Source organism: Hydra vulgaris, chromosome 14, assembly GCF_038396675.1.
Source record: "Hydra vulgaris chromosome 14, alternate assembly HydraT2T_AEP".
Classification (NCBI taxonomy): domain Eukaryota; kingdom Metazoa; phylum Cnidaria; class Hydrozoa; order Anthoathecata; family Hydridae; genus Hydra; species Hydra vulgaris.
The window spans coordinates 23,225,222-23,239,200 of NC_088933.1; the positions used below are offsets into that span (position 1 = coordinate 23,225,222).

The 13,979-nt window shown below is 26.1% G+C and overlaps 1 protein-coding gene across 1 annotated transcript in view; it reads left to right on the forward strand.

The window, feature by feature from the left end:
* The first annotated feature begins 10,097 nt into the window (after positions 1–10,097).
* Positions 10,098–13,979, forward strand: part of LOC100198148 (twinfilin-1) — a 70,334-nt gene continuing 66,452 nt past the window's right edge. The window contains exon 1 of the mRNA XM_065818448.1: positions 10,098–10,277. Within this exon, the coding sequence (XP_065674520.1) occupies positions 10,253–10,277 (25 nt within the window). The 5' untranslated portion in view covers positions 10,098–10,252. The remainder of the gene's footprint in view (positions 10,278–13,979) is intronic.

Below are 13,979 nucleotides of genomic sequence, written 5' to 3' on the forward strand. Positions count from 1 at the left end.
TCCCAATAATCCGTAAATAATATAGCTATCAAATCTTGTCATTAAAAAAGTTATCAAATATAAAAAGAAAGAAAAGAAAGAAAAAAAAAAGAAAAATTTTTTTTTTTTTTTTAAAAAAAATAAAAAAAAAAAAAACAAACTAAGACAAAAACAAAAAACAAACAAAAAACAAACAAACAAACAAAAAAAAAAAGACAAAAAAAATAGAGATAACAAATTATAAAACTTATTTTCAAATATAATTGAACACAAAGCAAAAATGAAAAAGAAACAAACAGACAAAAATGATATTTGAACCTATATATAAATGTTTTTAATTATTGCGATTAAGAATTCTTAATTAGGAAATATAATGAAAAGAATTTAAACTTCTATAGCAAGACCTTTAGTTTTTCATAAAAAGAAAATAAAAAATAAAAAATAAGTTTTTTAGTGAACTAAGCTTTTAAACCTTTGCAAATAAAATGAAAATATACTATAAAATATTTTAAAGGCCAACAAATAAATATAGCTCTAGAAGAAGTCCTTCATGTTTTGATTAATTAAAATTATTTCTTTTAGTTTTGATTTAAAAATATTTATGTTTGCAAGCGTTTTGATGTCATTTCTAATTACTTTACTCCATAGTTGTGGGCCTCTAGTTGTGATGGAAAACTTAGTGGCTTCAAAGTGATTTTTAGCTTGAACATAATTATTTTTTGCATGTCTAGTAAGGTATTTGTGCTGTATTTTTTTAAATAGCGTTTTAAAAATATTTGGCATCGTATCGTTATTGATTTTATGCATAAAAATTAAATGATGATATATATTTATTTGGTAAACATTTAAGATTTTTAGATTAATAAATAGTGGTTGTGAATGAGAGAGACGGTCTGCGTTGGATATTATTCTTATGGCATGTTTTTGTTTGTTAAATAGTTTGTTTAGTTTTTTTTTATTGGTGCTGCACCAAGCAATGTTAGCATAATTGAGATAACAATGAATAAAAGAAAAGTAGATATATTTTAAGCAAGTTTGATTTAGATAAGGTTTAACCTTATAAAGTATGCCAATATTTTTAGAAATTTTATTTTCGATTAGGTTTAAGTGGTTTGTCCAGGTGATATTTTCGTCAAGAAGAACACCTAGAAACTTCATTCAGTGTTCTCTTTTTATAAATTGATTCCCGATGCTAATATTTGGGAGCTTTAGAGGAATTTCGTCTCTTTGATAAAAGCGAAAAAACATTCTATTGTTGATAATGATATGTATACATGATAAAAAACATTCTATTGTTTCTACTCTATTGTTTATCAGTGCGTCTATGAATGGAACAGAAGCTTTGTATGGATTCTGAATGAGTCCAAAATACTTCATCCTAAATTACCTTTACTCCATCTTAAACAAAATCAATGTTAAAAATTTATGAATAACATTTTATTCTAACTTTTAGACATTATTATTCTTACCATTAAAATATTCGTTTAATTTTATTTTCGTTATTACTACAATTACCATTAGTACTTTTTGTTTGTTTATTTTTATATTCTTTTTATTATTTTAATCTGCAAATTCTGCGTGTTTATTTTTAACGTATGTTTTATGTGCTTCAACCTATGTGTTTACGGTCCATGTGTTTCAATGTATGTCTTTGGTTATTATTACTTATATTATGTTTAAAAATTGTTGTCACTTCATAGATTTCTGTATGAGTGACACTATCCTAATAAATCATTAACTTATTATTATAAATAATTTTATGCTTATAACTACCATTATAATATTTATTATTTTTTTTCTATTGTAATTATTGTAAGCATACTTATTAATATTTCTATAATTTGTATTGTATTTTGTTATATTATGAATATATATTATTGTTATTGTTGTATTATTGTTTTTATTATTGTTACTATTATTTTCAAAATGTTTTAAAAATTAATTGGTTTCAATTGTACTCAGAACCTAGTGTTCAATTGCTAATGGTGCCACCCACATAGGTGGTCCTAAAAAAGAGTCAATCGAACGGTAATCTTTAATTTAGAAAAACTTGTTTCTCCGCTGACCACTGATACCGGGAGTATAAGCAAAATTTTCAATTCTACATAAACATTAGAAATAATGTCAATCAAACAGTTTTTTGTAATAGAAGTGTTGTTTTAGAGCAGCTATCTTTTGCATTGCAACATTGGGGCTAAGGTTACAATTTCACCAATCAGTTCATTCTTTTTAACGTCACTCTTACCGTCAGCTGTAAAAACAGAATGCAGGTTTTTGCACTTTTTTTTAAATGCAACAGTTTCATATTTGTCAATTTTTTTTTATTTTATAGAAAAATTCAAAGTGTTTTCTTTGATTTTCCATCTGTTCTAATCTTTTTGAAAATTAATTAATTGCAGTGTCTAAAACTACAAAAAAGAAATTTACTTTGAAAGACTCTTTTGCCGACTTCAATGGTTCATCTTTCATTGGCCGACTTCACAGGTTCAGTTGTCTTTCATAGGAAAGTTTCCTTCTGATCTTACTCGGCCTGACCACAACTTCTTCAAAGAACCAATTTTATTGCGTCTATAATAAAACTATATAGCCCATTTTTCTATCTCATGTTCTCCTCGACACTTTCAATTAGTTTCGAAGCGCTCAGCAGATTAACAGTTTTTATTTGAAGTATTTTGCTTACTAAATTAAATGTGATCATACTAAGTGATCAAAAAGCAGATGAATTTGAAATCTGTAGTTTTCTTGGCCATTCCCATAGCGGTACTTTTTCCAAAAGCATCAACCCTAGAATCTAACTTAGATTTACAGACAGCGTAATCTAAGTTAGATTTTAGCGTCATAAACCTTCAATGTGGTATCGCAAAGGTTCAAGGGCGTCTATCGTGCTCTCTCAATGGATTTCACTTCGATTTTACAGCCAAATTATTTACATGATTTGTTAATATAATCCATCTATGGGGTGATCCAGAAAAAAAGTTATAAACCTCCTGAATATTGCTTAAAAAGCTAACAGCTACAGTGCAAGAAAATGGTGCATTATTGACAACAAAGTTTAGTGAATGGCTTCCACAAGGAACAAAAAATGCTCGAGGGTTTAGATAAAGGATCATTTTTTGTACGCTTACATTCTTTCCTTTCATGTTTCATCTATTACCGTAACGCTTGCTACGCATATTTTGTAAGGGTGTTGCTTTTTTTGAAAGCTCGACATCTTTGGCCCAGATGTATCTACAACCTGAACAAATCCAAAAAAATATCCCCTCAAGTTTACATCGTCTCCTGGAACTGCGTAGACAAATCGAACAACAAGTATCATTTTTTTTTATAACTTACGTTAGCAGTACAACCAAGAATTATAGAATAATAATTGCATACAATTATTGCACTCTCCTACTTCATTTATAATTGTTCTTGCATTGCTTACTTTATTTATATATTATTTTAAAAAAAAGGCACAATGAAGCAAAAGCTTTAAATGAAATCTTTTTTTTTCTTCATATATAGCAATTTCCTAAATATTATACTTTAGAATTCCTCTAAAGAGTTAATGCAGCTTGATTGTAAAGAAGATTTAAGTATTGCTTTGGATTTTAATCTAAAAGTTCCTTTGTCTCAGATACATACAGATTACACAAGATAAACTCAGTAAATTTACAGGAACAAAGACCAATAAACTTATTTAAAACTTTTTTTGTCTGATAATGCACATGAGTTTCTTTGACAGTTACCCGATGAAGATGTTCAGAAAGGACAGTGACAAATTTTGAAATATATTCAACAAGTTTTAAAAAGTTTCCATTGTTTTCTTTAAAAACGGTTACACTTGTTCCACGAAAATCTAATCCTTGAGTTTCAAGGAATTGCAGAATACAAAAAGAGGAGTTAAAGCTAAAGTTTTTGTTTTATAACAAGACTTTGTAATATATTTGTATTCTTATAATTAAGTTATCTTTATGCTTCTTTAAACTTTAAATGAAAATGATGAACTTGTACTGATACTTGGTTGTAAATTAAAGCATTCTTATACAGAAAAAAATTCAGCTCCAACTGCTTCATCAGAAATGTTTTTTAAATCTTAAGACTGTGAATTTTCTCCTGACGTCTTCTGCTCCTAAAGTACAAGTTGTTTTACAAACTGTTTGATATGATTTATAAAAATAGTTGAAAATGAACCCGACAACAAATATCAAGAAAAAAATGTTATAAAAATAAAATACAATGGTTATGGAACACTACGGTTTAAACAACTGTAATCTATTATCTCTCTAAATTATTATTATTTTGTATTTATTTACTAACTTAATAATAATAAATGCACTCTTGTATCAAATCTTACCTGCAATTGATTGATTTTTGGATCAATTTAATAAATGTCCTTTGTTTTTTGACTTCTCTTTCGTTTCTTTTTTGTAACCATGATGACTTATAAACTTATTCTTTCAAATAATTAACTAACAACCACTTTTTGCTGTTATTATTTTTTTATTGAAGTAGAGAGCAAAATACATAAAAAATCAATAGTTATATAAACTATGGCGCCCTTAAATGTAAATTTACGATTACAATAAACATTTAACATACAAAAAATACGATTTCAATAAACAATTAAATCACAAACTTATTTTTTCAACAATAAACTAACTATTATTCCTGAATCTAATTATTTTTTTACGTGAAGTGCTTAGCAAAAAATGTGCAAAATCGATATTTAAGCATATAAAATTTGGCGGCCCTAATATATAAAGAACTTAGTACTTGTACACATTATGGACACCAAAAGTTACGTTTAAGCCTATTTTTTCTAAAATCAAAATTATGATTTAAAAAAAATAAGTTTAAATATAACTTTTATGTTTATAATGTGTACCTTGCACCGGCCCTAGTAGAAAAGTTTCATAACCCCCCCTCCCCTTCCAATATTTTTTAGTATCCGTTTGCCGTTTAATTGTCTATTTTGCTATATATTTTATGGGCTTCAAGAATTATATTAAATTTAAAAGAAATGCAGTCTAACTTAAATAAAATATATCAAATACCATTATATTTAATTTAAATGAAAAAATTGATGAGCAAACGTTTTTTTAAATATCATAACTATAGTGGTCATTAAAATATAATGTGATGGTTCGCAAAAAAATTCGTATTTTACCGGCTCACAGCTCGCATTTTACTGACTACCTCTGTACTACACCTTTTTGTGTTTAAGTTGGCCAATTTTCGCTTTAATTTGGCATTTCTTCATTTTAATTTGGCAATTTTCACTATAATTTTTAAAGCAAAAATTGCGAAACTAAAATGAAAAAATGGCAAACTAAAGTGAAAGTTGGCCAACTTAAACGCAAAAAGGTTTAGTAACTTTATGCAAATTACACGAAGTGCAATAAAAAAAACTCATTTTAGATATGCTTAATATATAACAAAAAATACAAAAGAATGTAAACATATGCATTTATGACAATATTTAATTCATATAAAAAAAGCAGTTTGAAAGTTTGAAAAAAAAAAACAAAAAAAAAAACAAGATTTCTGACAATTTGATTTTTGGGGTAATATCTCTAATTTTTAATTAGATGTTAATCATTTTATAAATGATTAATATCTCTGCTAATTCCTAATTAAGTATTAACTATTTTATAAAAAATTACTATGGTAACTCTGGTTTTAACTACTTCTTTATTCTTAACGCATAGTTGAACATGATTTTAATGAACCGTATAGTAATTCTTTTTAAAATATAACTTATTTTTGTTATGATAAAGTTACATAAAAAACTTATTTTTTATTTTACATTTTTTTTGTTTTTTTGTTTTCTATACACTCAAAGATTTGGTTTTGCATGGTTTTGGTTAATTCGCACGGATATATTTAAATCATCTTTAGATTTTAAACGAGCAATCAAAGCAAACTCATTTAACACAGCGTGTTTTAGAGAACGTTTTAAAGACATCCTTCTTGTAATAATTTTCAATTTTCCACTTTATAATCATTTGTTGTTGCTTCAAGATATATACAGCAAAGGTTTTCCAAATATAATATTTTGCGGACCAATAAATTCGACATCGCCTTCTTGGGTATTAAAAAGTGTAACGTTTAAAGGATATTTCACTTATGAAGAGTGCGCTGCACGCTCAATGCAGAATCATCATAACTATACTGGGTATTTAGTTGTTAGCGATGACGTATTAGTAAATTATTGGAACTTAGAGCGTTTAAACCCTAATAAAATTTGGGATGGACCAAAATCACCAATTAAAGTTGGCAATTTTACAAAAGCTATTCGTTGGTACTGGTGGAACAGCCGATGGGGTGTAAGTAATTGTTATAAAGCAATAAGGAAAATAAATTCTGTTTTTAAACATAACTATAATCAAAGTCTTCATGAAAACATGAACAAAATACTTGAAAATTCTGATTTACGTAAAATGGTTTCCGGTGAAAATGTATGCTATGGTGGACGGTCTGATATTTATTACATTCCTAAGAAAATGACACAAGGCTTTATTGAACTTTCCAAAATTTTTAAAGAACAAAACGTGTTTTTAGAAATTGCAGTACCCACAATAATAAGAATGCTTACTACAAACATGATTTATTTAAAAGGCGTTTACATGCCAGGAAGGGTGGGTACAGATCCCGTGTCTAAAAGTGAAATTGTTTTGAAACATTACAGTTCTGATCTGCACTTTATTCATCCATTAAAACTCAATTACGGTCAAAAATCACTTGGAAATATAGAATTTTTTAAAAGATATGCGTACAACATTTCATCCGCTTGTTAACATTTTTGCTGTTTTATCTTTTTTTTTTTTATTGTTTTATTTTATAAATTGTAGGTTTTATACTAAATTTTTGCAATACTTTTTCAATAAATATCCTTTTTTTATTTCACTTTTAAAAGACTTGTTTTGAGTTTCTGCGTTCTTTATTTTTATTTAATTTTTATGTTTATTTTAACATAATCTTCAATTGTAAACTTTGTTTATGTACTTTCTATATATTTATATAAAAATTGTAATGTAATAAAAAACAAGAAAAAAAAGAAAAACATTACAACAATTTTTTTCAATAAATACTTTTTTTTTAAATGCAACTTCAATACATACCCATTTTTTTAAAATATGACTTCAACTTTATTTAAAAAACCTCAAAAACTGGAAAATAATTTTTTAGTGTGTGTTTTTGTAGGTCTTACAGTGTGTTCCACATTTTAAGTTCCAACGGTTTCTTCAGAGTTCGTAATTGTACGACGCGTCGAATCATATGACGTATTAATCGTACGACGTTACAAATGAAAATAACAAAATTTTATAACAGAAGTAATTAGCGGCATAAAATAGAAAAACATTCTGTTAAAGTACAATTTTGTTAAGTGGGATGACATGTCTATGTAAATTCATGAAAATTTCTCAAGCAGTGGCACGGGTTTGAATGTTATTATGCGTTTAGGCGGAAAAATCATCTCGAAAAAACTATGAGGTTTGAAAAAAATTATAAACTCTACTTTATTCAAATTTTTTGAATTTTGAAAAAAATGAACTGAAAAGCCTCTTAGCATTGTTTTGAACAAATAATTTTTTTTTAATTTATTATTAATACTATTGTTATTACTACTATTATTGTTATTTTATATATATATATATATATATATATATATATATATATATATATATATATATATATATATATATATATATATATATATATATATATATATATATATATATATATATATATATATATATATATATATATATATATATATATTTGTACCATTTCACTTATTCAATATGTTTCTTAAGAAACATATATAAAAACGTTTTATATACGCAGTATATAAACGTTTTAAAAACGTCATTGGATTCTTATTTCAAAAAGTTCTATTAAAAATACCGAGCACTTTTTTCAGTTTCTAAACTTAAAAAAAGTAAACTTACAATTATAAGTTGTAATACAAAATAACAATATATATACAATTAGTCCGGATCCTTATAATGCCCATCTAGGTGACCCAAGAACACCGCTTATATGGGGTGATGCAACTTTTGAAATCTTTTAATTTTGCCCGCGGAACATAATTTAATTTAAATGTTAAAATTAATGTTGAAAACTGTTCAAATTAATGTTGTAATATGGAAATTTTCTCTTTAAGTGCGACAATAAAAACACCTGTAAAATAAGAACCACTACATATAATTAAATAAAAATTGGTGAAAATGTAGCATATGACCGCACCAAACTCTGGATAAAATATTAGTTGGCTCGTTACGAACTATGATAACGGCTCTTTAAAGATGCTTGCTGTTCAGATCAGTTATGCTGCATAAAAATTTTTCATTGTACTCTAGATGATTGTTGTTTTGTTTGTACCTTGATCAATGTTTATAAAAATCTTGAAGAGCAGTTTCGACAGTTCCTTCACTATAGGGCCCCAAGAGAGAACGCGTAGCACTTTTAGGAAACAAGTTATAAATTATAAACTAACCAGAAAAGTACTTCGCTACGCAAATATAGTTTTCAACGAGCGGCAGTTTTGCTAATTGGTGGACTATTAGTGGCGGTCTCTAACAGCGGCTAACCGATAACCTGACACTATATCATTTGTTGGAAAGTTATTGAATGACTACTTATAGTGGGTTTTGGTTACTTTTACTCATCGGATACTAAGTAACTCTCACCAATAAATCGCTCAAAATGCCAATATAGGTCCGCTGCAAATCCACAATATAGGTCCGCTTCAAATCCACTGGTCGGAGTCCTTCTAAACAAGATTTATAAACATTGCTTTTGATGACTATTTACTTTAACAGGCTATACATTGACCTGACTTTGGTTATCTGATTACAAATTTTGTTAAATAGATGGTTGGATATCACACCTGTGTTTTGTTCGGGTGTGATTAAGGCTGTCAGCGGGTATTCTGCCCATTGCTTGCTGCCCGGGTAGTGAATATATCAAATGACGGGTATTAAATGACGGGTATTAAATGACGGGTTCATTTATTTTTTAAGTTTAAAATTATTAGCAGTAATATGAAAGCTTATAACTATTAAAAATATATTGGTATGTGAAAGAAGATCTTGAAAATCTAGTTGTTACAAATTTCAATTGTTAAAATTTCTTTATTACCATCAAAATTTCTGAAAACATTGAACATAATGTTTGGAAAGGTATTTAAGTTTCTGATTCAGAAACCTACTTATTATTCCTCGCGTTATATGCAATGTTTTCCATTACGTAAATCAGAATTCCTCCAACTCTGTCTCTCGGACAAAACTCTTTCAAAACCTGGAACATTAATGATGTGATTATGATATGATTATGAACATTAATGATGTGATTATGATATGATTATGAACATTAATGATGTGATTATGATATGATTATGAACATTAATGATATGATTATGATATGATTATGAACATTAATGATATGATTATGATATGATTATGAACATTAATGATGTGATTATGATATGATTATGAACATTAATGATATGATTATGATATGATTATGAACATTAATGATATGATTATGATATGATTATGAACATTAATGATATGATTATGATATGATTATGAACATTAATGATATGATTATGATATGATTATGAACATTAATGATATGATTATGATATGATTATGAACATTAATGATATGATTATGATATGATTATGAACATTAATGATATGATTATGATATGATTATGAACATTAATGATATGATTATGATATGATTATGAACATTAATGATATGATTATGATATGATTATGAACATTAATGATATGATTATTTTCTTCTTAAAAAGGTATACATTTTGTTCGGAAAAAAAAAAAGATTTGAAAAAAGAATATACTTTTTTAAACGCTCGTAAAAATTTTATTCCAAACAACTAAAATGAAAGAAAAATAAAAGAAAATAGCGTTTTTTAATAAATGATATAATTGAATAAAAAGGTTTTATTGACTGTTTATAAGCCAAACTTTTAGAAAAAGTTTGATTTATAAACATCTTTAAAGTCTAAAAATATACCCGTTAAAATATATATTTTTTCAACGGGTACATCCATGTACCCGCCTATTAGTTCGAAGGGTACCCGGGTAGGCATTTTCACGATTTTTTAACAACCCTAGTTATGATTCGGATCAACAATTTGTAATGTTTACACCCCGGTTCCGGTAGCCTAGCCACAATCTATATTTTTAATACATATCTGCAAGTCTTCGATGTGTATAGTGTTTGACAATTATTTTTTAATTTAATAAAAAGTTATTACCATGTCACACCAAACTGGAATTCAAGGTTTGTTTTCCAGTTAAATATGGATTTTTAACATTATCAAGTGTTAAAGTGTTTTAATGCTATCAATTAAACCTTTACACTTAAACTTTATACTGTTTTAGTATATATATGTTATACCACATTAGTTGGCATTTATATTATTAAAAAGGTTTTGATAGTTATATGCAAGTAGTTTTTTCTAAAGTTCAAATCAAATTATAAGCTGCTATTAAAACTACATATGTATTACAGATGTAGGTATGCGACTTGGAAAAGGAAATATTTATGTGTGGCAATAAATTGCATTGCATCAAAAGCAGCTTTTACTATGTCAATAAAATTTATCTCATTTTCAAACTCAAGATTTCATTTGAGAGTGTTTGAATAATAAGTAAATCTCCAATTATAATATTAGTAACCAAAGGAGAATGATGTCACGTATTAGTAACCAAAAGAGAATGATTTAAACTTCTTTTTACTTTTGATGACATTAAAATTTGGGATTACGATCAGTTTAAAAAAACAAATAACAGCACTCAAAAAACAATAAAACTCTAAAAAAATCATTTGAGTTGGGTTTTAAGAGTTTTTTTAATGAGTTTAATTGGCCCTTTTCCTTTTATGGGGGTTCTTTATAAAGAACAAAGAGTGATCCTATCCTTAGCTTATAATCAGCTAAAAAAATTGCAAAACAATAACTTAAAATGTGGATGCAGTCATGAATGTTCATTGACCTACCAATATTAAGTAGTTAAGGGCATTTTTAGGAATGGCTAACTAGTACAATGTTTGCATTCCTAGTATGGCATCTGTTAATTCTTGGTTGATATAATTTGTTAATTCTCCATAATCAGAAAAAATTAAATTAGGAAGTAGATTATAAACACATATAGGAAGCTGTTCAAAAAGTGAAAACTATACTAACTCAATGCGTCATTTTTAACTTGATCCATATTAAAAGTGGTTTGCTGTTCTCATAGAAGGGTGTTGTTTCCTGTAGGAACAAAAGGTGGTGGTGATAAGTGTGTTATGAGAAGAAATTCTAAAACAGTTACATAAGGTTCTTTCTGGCTATTATATTCATGACTATATATCAACAGTTAAGAATTAGGTCTGATAATATTAACTTGTATTTTTTATTTACACGGTTTATCAATTTTTTACTCCTAACTTTATATTTGTTAAGCTGTTATCTATCTTTACATAGAATAGTGGAGTACTAATATCATTATAGGTGACACTCTTTCACATTGTCATAAAATTACTTCTATTTTAATCACACTTGCATAGTGGCTACTCAAATCAATAATCTATTTTAATTATAAGTTTACCCAGAGCTCTAAAAGAGGTTAAAGTTTTGGATGACATATATAGGACATTAAATAGGTAACTTCAGTTAAAGAGATTTTTTTTTTCAACTCTCTTTCAATCTTTAACTCTGAAACACAAACCTTGCTAAAGGTTGCTGCACTTAGAAACAGTTTGAGTGTTGTCAGTTTGAGGAGAAAAAGGTAGGGTGTTAGAACAACTTTTTGAGAATGCATTATAGATGACACAAACAAATATTCAGTAAGGGAATGATGATGCTCATGCTTGTGTATATTAGAAAAGTAGCATTATGAAATGTTTGGCTTGTAAAATCATCTGTCAGTTAACCGAGTTAACAGAAATCATTAATCCAATATGTTGCATAAATGTAACATGTATATATATATATATATATATATATATATATATATATATATATATATACATACATATATATATATATATATACATATATATATATATATATATATACATATATATATATAAATATATATATATATATATATATATGTATATATATATATATATATATATATATATATATATATATATATATACATGTTACATTTATGCAACATATTGGTTGGTAACATGTTACATTTATGCAACATATTGCAACATTAATGCAACATTTATTATATATTTGCCCCGAATTTAAGGGGTATGGCTTTTTTGTTTTCAAAATTTACTTTTTTTGACTCCCCCTAATATATATATATATATATATATATATATATATATATATATATATATATATATATATATATATATATATATATATATATATATATATATATATATATATATATATATATATATAGTTCTATAGTTTGTTGCATTTGGAAAGCACGGAAGGAAAAAAATGATTCTTACGCCAACATATACGTCACTTTTAATTACTTTTGACTTTCGTCCAACATTTGCGTGTTGGACGAATCGTTTTTTAAAAAAGCCACAAAAACGCTAATTTAATTGACCAGAATGTTTTTAAAAACATTCTGAATGTTTTTAAAAATATAAACAATGTTTTTATTTTTAATTTTTTTAATAAAATGTTTTTATTTTTATTTTTTTTACTGTAAATCATGTGCGGAGTGTTGCTACATCGACTATCTTATAGCCTGACTCGCAAGGGAGTGCTGCTACATCGACTGACAAATAGCCTGTCTCGCAAGGGAGTGCTACTATATCGACTGACAAATAGCCTGACCCGCAAGGGAGTGCTGCTACATCTACTATCTTTTAGCCTGACCCGCAAGGAAGTGCTGCTACATCGACTGAGGGTTTGGTTGGGGCAGGCAGTCTATCAATTAATCAAAAAAAAAATTCTGGTCGGACAACATATAATAGTTCTATATATATATATATATATATATATATATATATATATATATATATATATATATATATATATATATATATATATTATTCATGTTGGGTCTTAAAAGAAGCAAAGTTTTATAAAAATTTCAAAAATTACAATTATTTTATAAAAAAATTATTATTTAAGATTTTTTTGAAATTATAATTAAAAAGAATAAACTTTTTTCATTTTTAGTTTAAAAGGACATTTTTTTTGCAATAAACTATAAAACAACAATTTTTTTAAAAATAATTATTATTTTTGAAATTTTTATAAAATTTTGCTTCTTTTGAGACCCAACATGACATACTTTTGAAAAACTTTTTTTCACATAATATCAGGGACCCATTAAAATTTTAGAGGTCTTGAGGAACCTCAAGATAATTTTCTAGAGCATTGATATTTTTCCAGAGTATTTCTGAAATAAATAGACAACTTTTGCACACCCAGGCTAAACGAATTGTAAAAAAAACTAAAATTCACTCCACCCTAATATATATATATATATATATATATATATATATATATATATATATATATATATATATATATATATATATATATATGTATATATATATATATATATATATATATATATATATATATATATGTATATATATATATGTATATATATATATATATATATGTATATATATATATATATATATATATATATATATATATATATGATATATATATATATATATATATATATATATATATATATATATATATATATATATATATATATATATATATATATATATATATGTATATTAGGGGGAGTCAAAAAAAGTAAATTTTGAAAACAAAAAAACCATACCCCTTAAATTTGGGGCAAATATATAAAAAATGACCAAAAAGTGGTCATTTTTGGAGCTCTTGAGAGAGGGGTTAAATATTTTTTTTTTCAAATTTTGTTTTACTTACTATATAAAAAACTATATTTTAGTTTAAAACTGTATGGTTTTTTTTATTACCCCTCAAAAATTTATTTTTCATAATATTGAAAATCAGGAAAATTGGTCGTT